Here is a 20,515-nt window from a genome sequence, read left to right on the forward strand (position 1 = left end):
TCAAGGAAAACACGCCCTATAAAGGGAGGAACCGGGAGGTACAACGCTGTCGGATATTGTGTTTACACCGACGTACCTGCTTAGTGAAGAGCAGTGTTCCGGAGTGGTGCTCCAGTAAGGCAAGAACGGAGGTAGGTCGAGTCGTTACTCCCTGGGCCGTGTCTTGCCCCATCGTCACCTGTGAAGGACCCGGAAGCTCTACCGGATAACCATTGAGCTTCGCCTTTTGACTCGGCTGAGTCAAAGCGCAGTGGCGCTTTTGCTGGTTGGAGTCGTAACTCCCAGCCCGACCAGAGATACAGGGACTGCCAGCTGTAACGCACACCAGGAGGTGTTTGCCGCGTTACAGACTCGGAAGTCCACAGGATCGATCAAGCGGCTGCTCTCGGTTCAGTCTTCTTTGCTTGTGATTGGGGTATCGGTGACGCATCACCAGGAGGTGACTCCGCGTCCTGGTGCAGTCTGAGGAAGAGGTTGAGCGGCTGCTCCCTTCAGGTAGAGACCCCGGCTGGGTGTTTCCCTGACTCCTCGATTCTCCCCAACACTCTTCGTGCCCCTCACAGCCTACCGATTGGCATTGTCGGCCATTTCATTTCTGCCCTCTGTTGGCATACGCCGGGATCGGCGTATATGCAGAGGACGGTTAGGACCATCCGTGCTGTGGGCTGGTAACGTACTTAGCCTGGAGGATTCCAGTGACTATAACCTTTGTTTATTCCTTGTATTATTTTTGCCTTCATTAAAATAACTAAACCTTCACAAGTGGTTGCGTTCTCATTATCGTGTCTGTTAAACGATCCTGAGACGTTCAGGGCGTTACAAAATATCCGACCTTAATAACACTAACTGTCTCCCGGTCGATAACAGACATGGCAACACTTGATGATGTGCTGGCTGCTTTAGCGACCGTGCAAATTGAATTGGCTGCCTCCAGGCAAGAAACAGCCGATGTAAAAGCCAGACTGGATGCTATCCAATTGGACCCGCTCACGCCCAGCACCTCCCTCACGAACCAGACCCCTGCGGTAGTAGTGGAAATGCCGGTAGCCGTCCCCTTGGCAACACCAGAGAGGTACAGTGGGGATCCTAACACAGTGCAGGTATTCCTCACACAAGTGGCGCTACATTTATCGTGCAAACCAAGGGCGTTCCCCACGAGTCAGGCTCGTGTGGCTTTCCTTATATCCTATTTGGCTGGAAACGCGGCACAATGGGCCGTACCTCTGGTGAGCAGGGACGACCCCATCTTATGTGATTGGGGTGCTTTTCGCGAGGAATTCCTGAAGGTCTTCGACAGAAGGGCTGACTCGTACACGGCGGACCGTGAAATGCTTGAGTTGAGACAGGGATCCAACGACCTGGTGCAGTATCTCAACGCGTTCCGAAGGCTGGTTGCGGAAACCAAGTGGCCTGTTGCTAAACAGACGGCGCTCTTCCATCACGGGCTGTGCGATGAGCTCAAGGACGCCGTGGCTCATATTGACCCACAACCCAAGACATGTGAGGGCCTTATCAACCTGGTATTACGGCTGGAACATAGGCTAAGTGAAAGAAAGGGGGATCATGGGAGAAAAGGAAAATCCCTTCCATCCTATGTGACAGTGGGAAGTCCTGAAACTTCCACCGCATCCAAGGGAGAACCCATGGACATCGGCGCAATACGAGCGAGCCTCACAGCCACGGAGAAAGAGTCACGCCGTAAACAAGGATTGTGCCTATATTGTGGCAAAAAAGGCCACTACGTACGTGAATGCCCTGCCAAACCGAAGACGTCACGTTATCGGGCCAACCGGTCGGTAACAGCCGTGGTGGACGTACCGGCGGAAAACTAGAGGACTCCCAGACCAAAGAAGGGGCATCTCGGAGTCACTCATCCATCCCTTCACTTTCCAACTCGGTCACTAAGGGACAACGACACCTGTTTCTCACGGTGCACGTGGGAGTGCATGACCAGTGGATACCCGTTGTGGCCATGGTGGATTCAGGGGCCACTGGCATGTTTATGGACCACAACGAGGCATGCAGGCTAGGGCTAGTGCTTCTTCCCAAAGCTGTACCCGAAGACGTCTATGCTGTAGACGGAAGGCGATTGGTGACGGGGCCCATCGGGCAGCACACGGGGGTCCTTCCGATGAGATGTGGGAGGAACCATTTGGAACAAATCGATTTTAACATCATCCGAGCGCCCCAATATGGCGTCATATTGGGATTGCCGTGGCTACAGAAACACAACCCCTCTGTGGATTGGCCAACACATCGCATCGAACTGACGTCACCGTATTGCATCCTGCATTGTGGAATAAAAACGGAATCCCTTGACGCAGATGAGAGCGGGAGTCAGACGGTGGCTACAGCGGCAGAAAAAGATGTGGCTCTCCCCCAGGCTTATCACAGTTTTGAGGATGTATTTGATGAGGTGAAGGCGTAAGTGCTACCACCACATAGACAGTTTGACTGCCAGATCGACCTGGTGCCAGGGGCCAGCGTTCCCAGCGGCAGGCTGTATGCCCTGACGGAGCCTGAAAACGTGCATCTCCGGGGGTACCTGGATAAACTCCTCAAGCTAGGATTCATCCGCCCGTCCAAGTCTCCGGCCGCCTCGCCACTCTTCTTCATCCCGAAGGCTAATGGGGAGCTGAGAGCCTGTGTGGACTTTAGGGCATTGAATGCGATAACCGTAAAGAATCGGTACCCCTTGCCTCTCATCAGTGTACTTCTGGAACAGGTCAAGAAAGCTCGTATCTACACCAAGTTGGATTTGAAAGGGGCATACCATCTGGTGCGCATGAGGGACGGAGACGAGTGGAAGACCGCCTTTAAGACCAGGTTCGGCCTTTTTGAGTACCTCGTCATGCCGTTCGGTCTGTGCAACGCCCCGGCAGCCTTTCAGTACTTTTTGAATGAGGTATTCAGAGAGGAGTTGGATATCTACGTGGTCGTATATATCGACGACATCCTCATCTATTCGTCCAGTGTGGAGGAGCACGTACACCACGTCAAAGCTGTGCTCCAAAAGCTGAGGGAAAACATGCTGTTTTGTAAACTCAGCAAGTGTGACTTCCACGTCACATCCGTGGAATTCCTCGGAGTGATGCTGAGTCCAGAGGGACAGGAGATGGCAGAACGAAAGATCAAGGCGGTGAAAGAATGGCCGGTGCCCCAAAGCGTGAAGGACGTCCAAAGTTTCATTGGCTTCGCCAACTTTTACAGGCGGTTTATAGATGGATTTTCAGGATTGGTGGCCCCAATCACACAGCTACTGAGGAAGTCCAAGGAGTTTGTCTGGTCCCCTGAAGCGAACAAAGCCTTTGAGGCCCTGAAAAGCGCCTTTGGTAAGGCGCCGGTGTTGGCTCACCCCGATCCGGATCTCCCCTACGTGGTGGAAGCGGACGCATCGGATGTGGCGCTGGGGGCTATCTTGTTCCAACGCAACCACGACACAGGGGTGCTTCATCCCGTTGCGTACATGTCCCGCAAACTCAACGACGCCGAACGCAACTACCATATTGCGGAGAAGGAGCTTCTCGCAATCAAGGACGCCTTCACCGAATGGAGGCATTGGTTGATGGGGGCAAGACATGTGGTATCGGTGTACACGGACCATCGGAACCTACAGTTCATGACGGCCACAAGACACCTTTCTCCCAGACAGCTGCGGTGGATGATCTTCTTTGCGGGGTTCAACTTCCGCATCACATATCGGCCGGGGACGGAAAACCGGAAGGCGGACGCCCTGTCCCGTCAATCTGCAGTTAAGGAACCATTGCCTGCGACCGAGCATTCCATCATTTCCCCGAGGATGGTATTGGGGGTTATCCAACCGGATACTTTCCTGAGGGGAATAAAGAGAGGGATCAGGTCATTCGCATGGCGGAGGTGGCTCCTCAGTCACAGAGAATGGCAGCTGAAGGACGGGATACCCCTGAAGGGCAGGTGCCTATTGATACCCACGCCTAGGCTAAGGAAACAAGCATTCATCTGGTGCCATGACTCTCCATGCGCAGGTCATTTGGGCTTTGAAAAAACGGTGGCTAGCATGGGACGGCATTTCTGGTGGCCAACCATGAGAGTGGATGTCAGGAGGTGGGGACAGGAGTGTCCTACGTGTGCTACCATGAAGGCCGACCATGGCCGAACCCAAGGGCTCTTACATCCACTTCCGACCCCGGATAGACCATGGGATAGCATATCACTGGACTTCGTGGTGGGCCTACCGGTAGACCAGGGGATGACGGCAATACTGGTGGTGGTGGATTACTTGACGAAAATGGGGCACTTCATCCCCTGCAAGAGAGTCCCTACGGCCGGGGAATTGGCGTCACTACTCCTAAAGAATGTGGTACGACTGCATGGATTACCTAGGGTGATCGTGTCGGACCGGGGGTCGCAGTTTACTGCGCAATTCTGGAAGACTTGGTGCACTGCGCTGCATGTTAAGACCGCCCTGTCCACCAGCTACCACCCTCAAACGGACGGCCAAACCGAGCGCCTGAACCAAACGCTCAAACAGTATCTGCGATGTTTTGTGGACAAGGGCAGGGAAGAATGGGTTGACTTGCTATGGGTTGCAGAGATAGCCTATAACAACGCCACTCACAGCTCCACACAGTCATCTCCGTTCTATAGCAACTATGGCCAACATCCCAGGTTCTTGCCATTTCTACATCCGTTCAGAGAGGACAGGATTCCCGCCACAGCGGACAGGGTGGCACACATAAAAGACACGTTGATGCGCTCAAGGGCTGTCCTAATAGAGGCCAAGAGAAGATACAAGGCTGCGGCAGACAGGAAGAGAAGGCCCGGGCCACTGTACCGCACTGGAGACTACGTCTGGATATCCACAAGAAACATGAGGTTTCGAAAGAACAGTGTGTTCCATCCCAAGTACATGGGCCCCTATCGAATTACCAAGTGTATGGGTCCCGTGAACGTGAAGGTGTGCTTGCCCCAGTCATTGCGGATACACCCTGTCTTTCATGTATCATTGCTCAAACCAGCACCCTCCAAGCCGTCTGGGACACCTAGGCCGGTATGCGTGGAGTCGGAGGTGGAGTATGAAGTGTCGGGCATACGGGCGTCCAAATGGCGCAGGGGGAAGCTGTGGTACCTGGTTGCGTGGAAAGGCTATGGCCCGGAGGAGCAGTCATGGGAACCGGCTGAAGGGGTTCATGCTCCGCGCTTGGTCTCCTTGTTCCATCGGCGTTTTCCTGCCAGCGCTGGACCCGTGGGGAGCCGCTGAGAGGGAGGATGTACTGTCAAGAATTCCTGTCATGCGAGGGGAGGAAAATGGTAACCAGCGAAAACGGACTACATCTCCCAGGATGCTTAGCGGTTGAGAGGTTATGTAAACAGGAGAGCTGTTACATAACTCAAGGAAAACACGCCCTTATGTAAACAGGAGAGCTGTTACATAACTCAAGGAAAACACTCCCTTATGTAAACAGGAGAGCTGTTACATAACTCAAGGACAACACGCCCTATAAAGGGAGGAACCGGGAGGTACAACGCTGTCGGATATTGTGTTTACACCGACGTACCTGCTTAGTGAAGAGCAGTGTTCCGGAGTGGTGCTCCAGTAAGGCAAGAACGGAGGTAGGTCGAGTCGTTACTCCCTGGGCCGTGTCTTGCCCCATCGTCACCTGTGAAGGACCCGGAAGCTCTACCGGATAACCATTGAGCTTCGCCTTTTGACTCGGCTGAGTCAAAGCGCAGTGGCGCTTTTGCTGGTTGGAGTCGTAACTCCCAGCCCGACCAGAGATACAGGGACTGCCAGCTGTAACGCACACCAGGAGGTGTTTGCCGCGTTACAGACTCGGAAGTCCACAGGATCGATCGAGCGGCTGCTCTCGGTTCAGTCTTCTTTGCTTGTGATTGGGGTATCGGTGACGCATCACCAGGAGGTGACTCCGCGTCCCGGTGCAGTCTGAGGAAGAGGTTGAGCGGCTGCTCCCTTCAGGTAGAGACCCCGGCTGGGTGTTTCCCTGACTCCTCGATTCTCCCCAACACTCTTCGTGCCCCTCACAGCCTACCGATTGGCATTGTCGGCCATTTCATTTCTGCCCTCTGTTGGCATACGCCGGGATCGGCGTATATGCAGAGGACGGTTAGGACCATCCGTGCTGTGGGCTGGTAACGTACTTAGCCTGGAGGATTCCAGTGACTATAACCTTTGTTTATTCCTTGTATTATTTTTGCCTTCATTAAAATAACTAAACCTTCACAAGTGGTTGCGTTCTCATTATCGTGTCTGTTAAACGATCCTGAGACGTTCAGGGCGTTACAGCCGGTCCTGCGTCTTCTCAGCTCCTGTTCCTGCTCTCCTGCCTCTGACAGGAACAGGAAGCAGGCATCCAGTCTCCCTCCCCTAAGCCAATCACAACGCTGCAAGCAGCGTTGTGATTGGTTGGGCTGCCGCCCAGCCAGGGGCTGATAGGGTGACCATGTTCTCCATGCAGGCCGCTATGCAGCCTGCATGGAGAAGGGCAGAGTGCGCATGTCTGGTTTTAGCAGCCCGAGAGGGCCGACCAAACAGTTTTGCGCACTCATGTGTGGGATAACCACTCCTTTCCTGCTCAAAGAGCAGAGCAGCATCAACCACCCTCCCGGCTGCAATGCGCAAAGGAAACATACAATGGTAATAACCTTTAGCTATTACCATTTTATGTTATGGGTTCCTCGCACTACGAGAAAGCAGTGGGGTGATGCTCCTCCACCCTAGTGGAGGAGCTGCCCCTGTTTGTGAGCTGCCTAATATAATTTTCAACTCTTATCACAAAACTTTACTGAAAGACACTTACTGTTCCCATTTTGACAGATAGGAACCCGAAACCGCAAAACCGTGTAGCAGCAGTAATGGGGAGAAGAAATCTGAATTTTCCCGAAATGTTTGGAATTCTACTATTTGGACACAGTAAACCTATACTCATGAGAACAATTCATGGTTCCACATTTTCTAGAGAAATGTCTATCAGCATTGACAGATATTTGGGAATCTTCTCCTGAGCGTTTCTATTTAAAGTGCCTTTTTCCACTGCAAATGCAGCAACTTTGGTGGATAAATCTGTGTCACTATGACAGATAACCATCTTTTCAAACTCTAGATTGGTGGAGATACTTTTGCCAACATGTCAGATGAAAAACCTGCCACAGAGACTGATCAGGCCTTTGAAAGTAAAACAAATCAGGTTGTGTCAGGCATCAATGTTTAAGTATCTGAGTATGTTTGTAAATTGTCTACATTTGATCTGAGTCTGAGATTATCTTTTCACAGATTTTCTTGAAGGTCACTGCAGATTCTGGAGCTGGGACAGAAAATCCAGGTAAACTGGAAGCCATTTTTAGGCATTTCTCCGTTTGTGCATGTATTGGACACAAGTCTAAAATGGAAGCATCGTCTCCATGTCTAAAAGTCCTCTTGTGGAATACTGTGGGCGTCATTTGAAGTTTGGTAAAATTGGAGAATTGCAGTAAATCATTGTTTCTCCTGCCCTGACAAATGTGAGGTTTTCCCTGCTCATTTAGAGGTGGTGGAACTGCTGATTGACTGCAGGTGAGGTCATCGCCATTGGTCAATCTAAGGCGGCACAGATCTGTCGACTTCTGTACATTGGGAGGTTTTCCTTATTTAGAGAAGTCCCCCAGATTAATTGTTTCTCTACTTGGGTCCCAGCAGGGAAATCAATGGCCCCACATGCAAAGAAGGAACTCTCTCTGCTTTGGGACCATTGGCCATTTCTTTTTCTGAAACAAATCTCTGCTTTTGGGATTTATCACTAAAAAAGATTAAAGAGCCCTGCTTAGGCCAAAAAAACATGGCACCCTGCTTGGCATTCATCTTTCCCAACCGTGAATCCACCACACTCGCGATTCCGCATTTGGCAAAGGCAGGAATCTCTCATGAAGGTTGTGACTACTAGCGGTATACCACCCGGGGACAGAGGCAAAGGCTTTCACCGACCTGGCTGACCGGTGGGCCACCATTCAAGGGATAAGTGACCTCATATGTTCCTTTGTCTAAACTTTCCTTTGTGTTGGTTACCACCTTTCTCAGACACACCCCAGATGGGAAGCTTGCAAAATGCAGTGTTCATATGCGAACACTATATTTCACAAACCATCAATATTAGAAAATATATATCTTGTTGAATATTAACGTACATATTTAGGAGAAAGTTTATCAAAAACAATGTGGTCCATCAATTAAAACTTGTCCCTTTGTTATCACTGAATCAAGTTAGAAACAAGTGACAGATCTCGTTATCTGACATTTGTGGGTGCTCCTTGTGGAATGAAATGTTGAATGATAGAAGGTAATGTCAAGTTTTCCAGGGGTATTAAGTTCACTGTAATTTATGATTAAAATGATCTATTGCCTGTAATCCTCTCCAAACGCGAAACAGCCTTTCCTGAAAATGCTTATCGAAGGATTTCCCGCCAAATGATGGCACAAACAAAGGTAGTCGCTAGGCAGATTTCAGGGGCAACCACCGATCCTTTCAATTCATGGATTGGAAGGCACAGCTCAGAGTGATGTCATAATCTGTGAACTAGGATACAGCGTGACGTAATAATGGGAGCCACAGAGGAGCTGGTGACCCGTTAAGCATGAAGTGTCCAATAAAGTGAGTGAGGGGAAGTTGTGGGGTGGAGATGGACCTCTGCTCTTCTGTGGGGGAGAGGGATGGTCACTTTTAACTTCCGTCCGCTCAGAACTCTTCAATGGCTTTACATTTTGTTGTTACTCAAATCACAGTGGAGTGGATGCTAGAACAGAGGAAGTCCAGAACAAGCCTGGGGGACAATACAGCGGCAGTTGTCGACGTTGATCACAATAAAGGTAACGCAGGTGGGCCGCGGATGGGTAAACCCTGGTTTGGAAAACTTTCAGAGTAAATGAAAATACATTTAAAAAAATAAAAAAACTGCATTTGTTATTACTATGAAGCAGTTTTTCTAAAGCTGATATGGAAAATGCCAGAAAAATATTTCCTTTTGGATAATTCCCTTGTGCCCGATTCATTAAGTCAGTGCGGTCTAAAGTTTAATTTAAATCGAAATGTAATACTCTCAAAAGGTGGTTTACAAGAAAAAAAAATAACTCACAAATACTTTTTCATATGAGTAAAGTCACTGAAAGGGTATTTGGCAGGGAAGTCTGTGCGCGCCCACAGGCAAACCTGTTAGTGGGGTTCAAAGGTGTTTCTATGGCTCATTACACAAAAGAGTTAGATTATTTACTCTGTCGAGGACAGGGGTCGAACCTTGTTATGGGAGGGCAGTGTACGAGAAAAAACCCACAAATGGTGAGGCGTTGAGGAAGGGGTTCGTTCGTACCCCTATGGAAAATGATTTTGCCCATGGTGAAGAAAAATATAACATGCAGTGCTTAATTTGTAAAGTAATAAGTGCCAGGACACTGAACAGGAGGCCACTGCAGCTTGCACCACCCATCGCCCTTGTCATCGCTGCCAAAACAACTACTAACCATCTCTCTCGCCTGCAAGTGCGACAGTTCAGCTTTTTCCAGGTCCCCAAAGCTAAAGGAATGGCTGGGGAGGTAGCAATCAGTCATTTTTAATGTATATTTTATTCATAAACAACCGTTGTTCTGCTCATCTCTAAATTTGATGAACAGCGCCACCATGTGACAGATTCTCCTAAGTGCTGTGTTTACATTCAAGTGCCGGCGCCGAGCACCGGAAACCAATTAAGTGCTTGAGCACCGGAAACCACCGGCTCTAATTAAGCACCGAATTGCATAGGCATTACACTGTTACATTCACGCAGGCATAAATTCAATTATATAATTAAAAAAAAAAACATCCCAGGAGCACTTGTAGCAACTTGCGACTATTGGAGCTTCTCTGGCATACTCTCGGATTCTTTAAAAAAAAAAGTCAGACTTGTTTCAAATGTAGACAGAACAGAACCCACTGGAGTACGTTTCCGACCTCTGTGGTGAATCGGGCACAGTGAATTTGACCGCATTAAAAACTGGACTCCTACAGTTCCAACCCAAATGCCACATGGTTTACCCATCCCGAGCTCTGCCGGGTGTAGACACACATTGAGCCTTCCTTTAGTTAAGCTTCAGAGGCCACTTGCTGGTTTCCCGCCAAAATACAGAGGAAGACATATCCTGGCGCCAAAATATTGACGAGAAAAGTATATGTAGGTAAATATAGGTTTACTACACTGCCCTCCACATATATATATATATGAACCAGAAGAAAGACAGTGGAACCCTCACAATGTCAGCACCTAACCATTAATTAACTCCTAAATCTTTAACCTTTGGCATGGTGCATATGTTAAGGGTACGCATATGTGAAGTTAAGAATAGTAAATCTATACTTACCTGTATGCTGTCACTATAGTTTGGTTCTTGTTATTTAGGCGTTGGTGTTTTGGCCCTCGGATATTATTTCCTTGATATCTTGCCATACAATCGGCTTTGCTTTTGAGCAACATAGGCTCGTTAAGGACGCCTGGAGGTAGGTGCGCTTGGCTCGCTTCTGCCAGAAACGTTGGCTACGTTTGTAGAATTTTGCATGGGCACTGCCTGGAATGGTTCATATTGGTTCACTTGTAATGCTCCACCTCAGTTTCCACCATATGAAGTTTACCGTATTAACAATGATGCATGTAACCATTACAAGGTGTATGCGGCATTGATCTTTGCTGTCAGGCGGCATATAACGAATACACGGTCCAATCTGCTGTATGTGTAATAGGAATATTCTCTGTCGTTAGCATGCAATGTTCTTCATGCACTAACACAGTCTAGATTATTCATCACATCTGGAGCTGTATTATATTTTTCCTTGATTGCTCCAGGTGCCCCTTTTAATAGGTGCGCCTGACGCCGTATTAGGGTCAATGCACTGCCCCCAGGGCAGCACATTCATGTGAAAAAAGGAGCAGCTGCTTTGAGGCTGCTCCGTGTTTCACTCTGCAGGCGGCAAACTACCTGCACTTTTAGAGGGGGTTACGGGTTAGACATCCCTTTGCAGGCGGGTGCAGTGAGTGACTGCACCCGCCTGCAAAGGGATGTCTGGAGGGTCCATGGGACCCCCTTTGCCCCCTCTTGTGCACTGACAGTGCGCCTCCTGTCAGGTGGCGCACTGTCAGTGCACCTTGTGTGAGCTTCTTTGCCTTTGCGCCCACATTTGTAATACAGCACAGGCGCAGGGGCAAAGGGATGTCCTCATTTACATGGGGCCATGCCCCCATGAAAATGAGGGCATGCCCTCTTGAGAAAGCGCTGGCGCTGTATGTGTGCCAGCGCTTTTTAGCATCGCAGAAGGGGACGCACAAACATCTGTGGCCATTCTATAATACCAAAGTGCCCTGAGTGCGTGCAAAGTGGGCGAAAATGCCACTTGCACCCTTGGGGCACTTCTGTAATACAGCCCCAGGTAGCACCTCAGTCATGCCCAGTTTAGTGAGGAGCCTTAGTGGGTGCCTTTTTAGGGCACTGTCTAAGGAAGCAATTAAATTAGCTTACCCAAATTATTGGGACATCTAAACATAGCATAAATACATCATACAATGTACGGAAAAACTGTCTACCATCCACATTGAGTGCACATGTGTTCATCAATCACATTTCTACACCATTCAGCAAACCATGCGCTAGTATGTACCTGTCTTCTGTATCAGCCCTTGACTATCGATGCTGGAATGGAACCCCAGTTCCCACCATATCATTACGCAGGATAAGCACTTCTTTCATCAAGTGCGTTTCCCTTAGAAATGTAAACTGAGCTGGATGGCATTTAATAAAGGTATGGACTCTGCATCGCTTATTATAGACTTTAAGGCCGCCATAACATTCCATGTAAGGAGCTTCACGTAAGTACCCATCGCCGTCTTCAATATCTAAAGGGGACCAAGAAGTTGGGGAGAGGAGTTGGCCTAAGGGCTAGGGCGGTCCACCCAGAATCTGGGGAACTGGGTTCGAGTCTCGGCAATGACGCTGCACATCCTGTGATTCTGGGCAAATCACTTAATCTCCCCGTGCCTAACAAAAATGAATGTTCTAATGTAACGCAACTGGTGCTATGTAAAGCGCTCTGATACCCGATTTGGGGCAAGTTTGTGCTATATAAAACTCTATTAAAAAAATTCTGGGGTATTAGGGCCCTGCAGCAATCCGCACATGCACATCCTTGTCAGTATCGACCTATGCTGCAATATGCCTGATAGTACTGCCATATATTCAGTCGTTGGTTTAGAATACCTGTGACGCCGTATAGAGAAAAACAATATCACCCCCCAACTCCCTGGGTAAATGCAATCACCACCCAACAACTCGGGTCTTCCCATGACTCCCCAATAGCCACCCATACCTGGTTAAGGACACATACAAAGTAAAACAAGCATTGGCATAGCCAATAGGTCTCGCCTTTGGGACCTTATAAGTGTTTAGCCATGCAACAGTTGCATAACTAAACACTTATAAGGTCCCAAAAGCGAGACCTATTGGCTATGCCAAGCAGCCGTGCTGCCGCAAAAGTGATCGCGATCAAACATCAAAGCGGCTGTGCGGCCGCAAAAGTGAAAGTAATCACGGTAAAAGTCGCGCGCGCTCCCGCGCACATGCACTGTAGCTCTCTGCTGGCCTGGTAGCACTTTTTGGAGCCCTCTCAATAAGTCTCGCCAGACCAGCGCATGCGCTGGGTCAGGCGAGACCTAAACAACACAGGAGAAAGGAATCGCCACTAAACTAGAGCTTTTCAGCAGAGAGGCGCCAATCCCTGGGCTCCTGTAATCCCAACAGGAATCTCAGAGAGAGTGCAATACGACCTCAGCAATCCTAACAAACGGGAGGGTGTGAGTTTTACCACGAAGGCTGTCTGCACGGGGATCCAATTGTGATCTAGTGTTTTCTAAACCCCCAGGCCCTCATGCAGTAATCATAATACGAGCACTAAACTCCACAGCGCTCTCAGTGTTGAAAGCATAAGTGTCACCCGCGAGTGGTGATTCATGGTGGACATTGTAGAAACAGAATAATGCCACAGCACTCATCAGACTATAGAGTCAAGATTTCAAGGGGAAAATAAAAAGGAGGGAGAACGATGGGAGGGGAAAGGCCACACTTCTTATCAGGACTTGATCTCAGGCCGATCATTCTCCTGATCCCCACCAGAGGCACCGGGCTCCTCCTGCTCCATTAACTTCTCAGAAGGGTATCGTGCCAGTACCGAGGAGTCTGACCCAGCCACCACCTTCTCCCTGTCCGCTATTGATCCAGGACACTCCCTATCCCATGTTGGGTATCCACTGTCCCAGCGATGTCCAACCCTGGGCCCACAGGTCTACTTCGACCCGGGCACGCTCCAACCCTACCACCAACCTCCAGCCACTCCTTTGCTGGGTACAACATATATGTTATGTTTGTGGCTCTCCACTTTTGTTTCACTACTACAAAGAATTGTACCATTTTTGTTCCTCACTTCTCCTGATTTTTGGGCACATTAAAGTATGATGTCCGGATGTCCCTGTTCCTGTAATTCAGGATCTTGGCATGTGGTTGTGCCCCAGGTGGGGAGAGGATGGGGGGAGGCACCAACACTCTGTGGACCCTCTCAATGAAGACTCGTGACAGGCAAACGGATTACTGGGAAACCTTATTATATGGTTTCAGGACGTTCTCCAGAGTGCTGCCCTCGACTCGTTTAGGAATGCCCACGAAATCGGATATTGTTGCTTCAGGATCTCCATTCTGCACCCGCGAGTCAAGCATCCAGGAAGGGGGGCAGCTCAGATAGAGAGTGCTAGGTCACAGATTGGAGAGCTCAGTTTTAAGGGCTTCGACTGATCGTTCAGTCTCCAATGTCCTCTTGCTGACTTTACACGAGTCTACTTGAAGATGGTGAAGGAGTCAATTTTCTCTTCCAACCACTAAAATCTGTCATCCAGTTGGGTCTGAGTCCATCTACTGCCCGTGTGGACTGCCTCCCTCCCCCTGCACCCCAAACCCTTTTGTGCTTCCTGCATACAGGTCTATCATAGTCTGTGGAGAGTGTCTTGTGGCTCTATCCTTCCCATATTTGCACCAGCTAAGAGAGTCTGTAGGCAGTCAGTATCCATGTGCTATTTTGCACTTGCTCACCCTCTAAGTGTCTCCCCGGTCCGCACGCAGCAAGATGCCTTCCAAAGAAAGAACCCCAATTTGGAACACAGGTAGCTAAATCGCTGTGAGGGACACGGCTCACATCCAATTAGAAGCCACTGTGTACTCCACCAACACTCCTTATTGTTGGTTTAATATTAATGTCAAAGGCGACAGGTTTATCCTCCCCACATACCATCCGTGTATCCCCATCCTGATCTCCAGAGTCTTCATTCCTCACATTAGAAGCGGGAAGGGAGGAAGAAAGAGAGTCCATCAAAACTCAGACTCCCACAGGGTCAACTAGTCTCCCAGAGCAGGCCATAGCTTACCTTGCATGGCACTGCGTGGTAAACCGGGTACTCAGCAAAAGACAATGCTGCTATTTCCTTGGAGAGCCACAGAGGGCTACAGCCTCTGTCTTGTGCTTAGTGCTCCTGCTAACAAAAATGTCCAATCTCCCGGGCGGGGCATACCTCTACTCCGTAGCCCATCTAAAGGGTGGGCGACCTCCGGCTCATTATCGACTGGAAATGCCAGAAACCGGTCCTAGGAAGCTTGTTTCCGGTCCAGGGAAGGCATGGCTTGGCAGTTCGGGCTGGACTGTTCCCATGAGGCACAGGGTCAGACTGATTTGCATATGGCCATGTCTGAACTGGGGTGGCAGAGTGGGCTAAAGAACGGTGATGGATCAAACCCAGATCTGTTGACTGGGTGTGAGTGTTTGATTGGTTCTGATGCTCCGTCCATCACCACCCCCTTTTGTACCGCAGGCTCCAGGGTGGCATGCCCTACCGTGTTTCACTGGACAGGAAGCATGATTCCAAGGTATGTGTTCAGAGTCAGCATCACCTTCCCCAAGTCACTAAAGCCGCCCAACCCACAGCCGTGCTCAGTCCTGTGGTCTAGGCCAGGGTTCTCCAATGTTGGTCCTGGAGGGCCAGATCCATGCCAGATTTTTAGCTTATTTACATTTAGATAAACGTAGTTATCTTAAAAATCTGACATGGATCCGGCTCTCCAGGACCGGCATTGGAGAACCCCGGTTTAGGCAACGTGGCTCACCCCAGTGGCTGTTCACAGTGCAGCAGGCATGTTTCACTGCCCGGCGCCTCCCCTCTCCAGGCCTTGGCTCAGGAGTTGCAGCAGAGAGAATACCTTCTATCTTCATTGCTTCAGGCACTGCAGCACGCTCGTAGCGCTGTCCAGGGAAAACTACGCCCCAGTTTGTACGAGGATTATAGAACAATTTTGATGGGGGGCCCAGGAGCATCCGGTCAGCCATTTTTCCAGGCCACGTGCTGATGCAGAACTATTTAAAATACCCACCAAAGCAAGTAATGATCTTGTGGGTGCAGAACGTTAATACTGTCTCATTCCAGGTTGGCCTGGAGGGTATAACAACCAATCCAAAGCTGTAATACTTGCCTGGAGCAGTAAATGGCTTTTGTCATTCTTTAGCTCGTTGGGGATGGCACTTGCTAATTCTATTCTTAAAGACATTGCTGTAAAAATGGCAAAAGGCTTCGATAGAAACTCATCAGTCAATTTCCAACTTCCCGCTAGATCTTTGCTTCCTTTCTGATCCTAGATCATTGCATTTAGTATATCAAGAAATCACCCATGATGTGAAACCACTTCTATCCATTGAACCTATAATTAGCTTGACTGTACACATACTACACATACTTATACCTCTGTATTGTTTATTATAACTCTCTTATTCACAATTTATGCTCCCATGTCATTTATTGGTCTGTCCTCCTTGTAAATAGGTTAGATTTGAACTGTAGATGTTTGTACATTTACGATTACTGTTATTGTATATATAAGATTGCACCTGCATTATACAGCTTATTCATGTGCCGCTTTACTCACTACCTCGGTATTAATGTCCTGGATTCATACATCACATTTATATGCATATGTTTCCTAATGCTCTGTAAAACGCACTGACGGTTTTGATGCTTGTACTATCCGTACTGTGGTATTCAAAACCACTTTAAGGAAGTAATACACAGTGGTTTTACTCATTGATTCAGCTATGTTTTTTTTTAATTCTATGGGCCTAATAATCCTTAATGCACTTGTATTAAGGCGGGCATGATATCCATTAGGTTTGTCAACAAAACTCTAAACCAGGCCATATATTTCTTTCATTCCGAATAGGAGAACACAGGTGCACCTGGCTTACTTTGGAAATTACGAGGCATAAATGCCTTCCTCGCATTGGGCCACCCGAACCAGGCAAACCAACTTCCCATGATGAGGGTGGTGGTGTGGTGGTTGGCACTCTGAAAAGCATTTGAATATAAGTGACCAAATTGTGCATTTTACAGCACAATTTTCAAGATAACGTCCACAAACATTTGGTTAAGATGTATATGTGATACAGGCAATAAAGAAAATCTGGCACTGCGAGGTCACTTACCCTATCATTTTCAGATCTTTTTTAGCATCTTTCTTCACAGCCATGTATAATTTGTATTTAACAGAGTTTTATATAGCGCGAACATGACCCGAATCGGGTATCAGAGCGCTTTACATAGCACCAGTTGCATTACATGAGGACATTTTTGTTAGGCACAGGGAGATTAGGTGATTTTCCCAGAATCACAGGATGTTTAGCGTCATTGCCGAGACTCGAACCCAGTTTCCCAGATTCAAGGACGGACGCCCTAGCCGTTAGGCCAACTCCTACCCCCAATAATCCCAGTCATGACTGAGGGTTTGGCTAGAAGGGAAGCAAGAACAAATCAAATTTAATAGCATCTCACAAACGGGTGGATGGCTGAGCTAAACAAATGTTACAGGCCCAAACAACCACTATGCTACTCAATTACACAGCTCACATGATTACACAGCAGCCAGGCTGTCTCAGCCTGGGTGCATTGAGATCAAATTCAGGTATGTTAACATCAAAACCGGTTTATCAACATAGATGATGGGAGGCATCTATTTACATTATGGAAAATCAACCAGGGAACCAAAAACAGTAATGGGTTTCCTGAACTTGCGATGACAGCATCTTTAAGTATATTTTAGAAATGCAGTCATGTTATCGTAAACATCGGCTTGCTAATGCAAAATAAATACCACCATGAAATCCATCATTTTAATTTGGGTACCTAAGCTCAGTTTCCCTAACCGAAGCTTGTCATTTTAGCGAAAAACAGTTTTTTGTTCTGAAATACAAAGAATTTAATATTTAATTAAATATATTTTTGGTCCCCAAGCATCAATCCGTTTGCCATTTTCACCAGCCACTCACATATGTTACCATCACACAGGCACAAAAACCTTTTACTCAGTCCCTGCCCTCCCTACACCTCCCCATTATGTACCTCCCTAGCCACATGATGCAGGGCTCACCTGTGCTCAACAGGCTCACTCTAGCTCCCAACCTGCTGATCCGTGAGGTGTCCTAGCACCATCAGCAAGTGGGGTGGAGATTGCACAGGGATAGTTGCGGGGCTGACAGGGCACAAATGCAACCCTATAGGACAGGCAGGGGGAGCTGCAGATAAAAAAAGCACCAGGCACTGGCGAGGCAGGGACACACCCAACTGTCTGACCCTCTTGGATCCCACTTCTTCTTCTTATTGTTCGCCGCCGTGAATAGGCAGCCAATCAGAGAATGGGCCCTGAAAGCGGGCTGAGTTTGCTTTAATACTCAGGACAGGTCTATTATTCATCCTAATTCTGGGGAAAACTTTCACTTTTGGCAATGCCGACCAACCATCAGTGCTGCCTCTCGGACATACAGTGGGCATGCACACAGTTGAAGGTGCCCACCTTTGCTCGCCCAGTATGTGCCTGTGTACTGCCCTGCTCTACTTCTACCACCAGGCATGGGGCATATGAGTTCAGCAGACCAGTCTTTCAGTCAACTCCTCCCTTCTCTAGGACTGGTGAAACAAAACACAATATGCCCCCATTAGGAGCCGTCCCTGGTAGTACATAACCCCTTCTGCACTGGTTAGATCTTGCCTGGGGTCAACCATATGCATTGCTTTTCACCACTAAGGTAGTTGTGTTCATGCTTGTATTTATTACGTGATCTCCTCTGTATGTTTTTGCACTGTATAGGCACAGACATTACAAATGCACCGCAAGCAAGTGCACGAAAGCCTTCTGAAAAATGTCCAGCTGAAGACCTTCCTCAGGGGGCTGCTGGGACTGATGGCAAAGGATCCAGGCAGGTGAAGGATTACGACCTTGTTCATCAGCAGTTCAGAGCATTGTTCATCAAGCGATTCCACCATGCCGTGCGAAGCCATAAGGACTTCTTTGCTCAGGTACCACAAATTACATCCCTGACCTTGCATTTCAGAGTCCAGACTCCTTTCCAACAGACTCCTTGCTTTTGACTACTTGTGAAGCATTAACGTGTTAATTGCTAAAGTGCAGCATTGTTGTCACCAGCCCTTCTTAGGTGAACCTTAAAATGTGAATATTCCCTGTATGCGCATATAATAATAATAAACTTTAATAATAAACTTATGCGCATATAGACCTCACTGATTAATTTGCATGAGATAAATATGACTACAATTATCTTGACCTCCTCAATCTTGTCTGAGTTGGAGATCAAACTTCAACCTACCAATTTCTCCTTAAGTAAAATGCACCCTTTTCACACTGACAAATATCTTTCTTTACATAGACTGTTGTTCTTCCTTACCCAGTTCGTTGTTGACTTAAAAAACAGGTTTATTTTTGTTTGGAACACTTGGGCTGTATTGGCCATCGCTTGTTTTGGACAGAGATTTTCTATTTTATCCCAAACCCTCTTTTTTCTGCGATATAATGTCTCCCTGCAAATGACATTTGAAGTTGAGTGCATTCTCAAATAAGAACCAGGAACAAGATTTATCAAAGTATTGCATTGTCTTAGTGTCACACAAGGTAACTCAAGGACAATGCTACACTCAATTCCAATTTACCAAGACCTGCAAGGTCACCTGGCATGCTCTTGCGGTGCTTGGTAAATCTGGAGTAATGCAAGGCAGCACAAGTCCCTGCCTTGCATTACGCTGCCCCAGGGAGGCATTCTGTGGCTGAAGTGTGGGTGTTCCCACGCATCCACCCATGGATTTTGATGCATTCCCAGATTTACCATGAGTAGTAGACCTGGGAATTGTCAAAATGCTACGCTTCTTCAGATATCCTCAACAACCTTACCCTTCTAAATGATTTAGACTTCTATTTCAGAGACTAAAGCCTTTCACCGGGATGAATGTGCTTGGTGTATGCGACCTGCATGAGATCACAGTCCACCTGAAATTATGACTAGGTCCCAGTCAAATACTAACAGGACCTTTTATTGGTGCATAACTTTGTTTTGGCGCTTAGGCCCTTAGATCTTGTAGAAACTCATATTTCTGTTTCCCTTTGTGGGATTTTTGTTGTTTTAGTGTAATTTTATTAATTACATTTTTATTTATTGTTGTAAATCAGAGTGGCATTATAATTGTGTTATATTTTTGACTTTTTAACTGTGTTGGTACTTCTAAATGCTTTACATATTTTCTCTTGTTTAAGCCTGTTTTCTCTGTGCCATAGCTAGCAGGGATTGAATTCAGGTTTAAATTATCGAAACCTTTGCCTAGATCTAACAGGTTAGTAACTTTTTAACTTGGAGTGCACTACACTCCTTCCAAAAAATCACGTTCATACACGCATCAATTTATTAGTAGTTCTTCCCCATTTTGCCATCACTACCCTCTGTCCCTCCCATAGTTACTACTAATACCTAGCCCTATGTAGGTGGAGATCTCTGCACACGCTGTGTATATTTCCGTACAGAAAAGATTGGAGAGATGGAAGTGGAGATATATGACCAGAGGTCAGTGAATAGCATTTTAATGTATATAAAGTAGTACTGCTTTACGTATACATGCATGATGAAAAAGCCAAATTCCTTTGTATCTAAAGCATGAGAAGAAATATATATATATATTTATTTTTTTATTCCTCATATGACCTCTGTAGCTTAAGCAACCTCTCGATCTGATCCACCCCTGCTGCTCGTTGCTTGGGGGTACAGTCTCAGCTGATGTTCTTGCGAGAACCACCCACACAATTCACCATGAGCTGACCTAGAGGTATAATCATTGGACACTATATAGCAATCTAATCAGAATCTAAAGAGTCTAACAGATTCCAAAATAACCCAAGTTCAGTTCTTTCTCTATAAACATTAACCTTCTGGTCTAGGTCCCTAAAGTGTCCCACAGAGTTCCACCAGGCTCTCCAAGTGAGGGGTGCCGCCTGAAGCCATAACTTGCAGATCTCCCTCCTTGCCAGAAGAATCAAATAAAAAAAACAATTTATTCTGTATCCCCGAAAAGCCTGGCACCCCATTGGGCCTTGATATAGTACCAAACATAACAA

At 47.6% G+C, this 20,515-nt stretch overlaps 1 protein-coding gene across 2 annotated transcripts in view; it reads left to right on the plus strand.

Annotated features, from left to right (window-relative positions):
- ABCA4 (ATP binding cassette subfamily A member 4) overlaps positions 1–20,515 on the plus strand; it is a 1,118,748-nt gene that overhangs the window by 740,775 nt on the left and 357,458 nt on the right. The window contains exons 28-30 of one of the 2 annotated variants that reach the window (XM_085601480.1): positions 7,271–7,319; positions 8,753–8,836; positions 18,209–18,417. In XM_085601480.1, coding sequence (XP_085457606.1) covers positions 7,271–7,319; positions 8,753–8,836; positions 18,209–18,417 — 342 coding nt within the window. The remainder of the gene's footprint in view (positions 1–7,270; positions 7,320–8,752; positions 8,837–18,208; positions 18,418–20,515) is intronic. The other variant, XM_085601481.1, reaches the window with a different exon arrangement.

This window comes from Triturus cristatus, chromosome 4_2 (genome assembly GCF_964204655.1).
Source record: "Triturus cristatus chromosome 4_2, aTriCri1.1, whole genome shotgun sequence".
Taxonomy (NCBI): domain Eukaryota; kingdom Metazoa; phylum Chordata; class Amphibia; order Caudata; family Salamandridae; genus Triturus; species Triturus cristatus.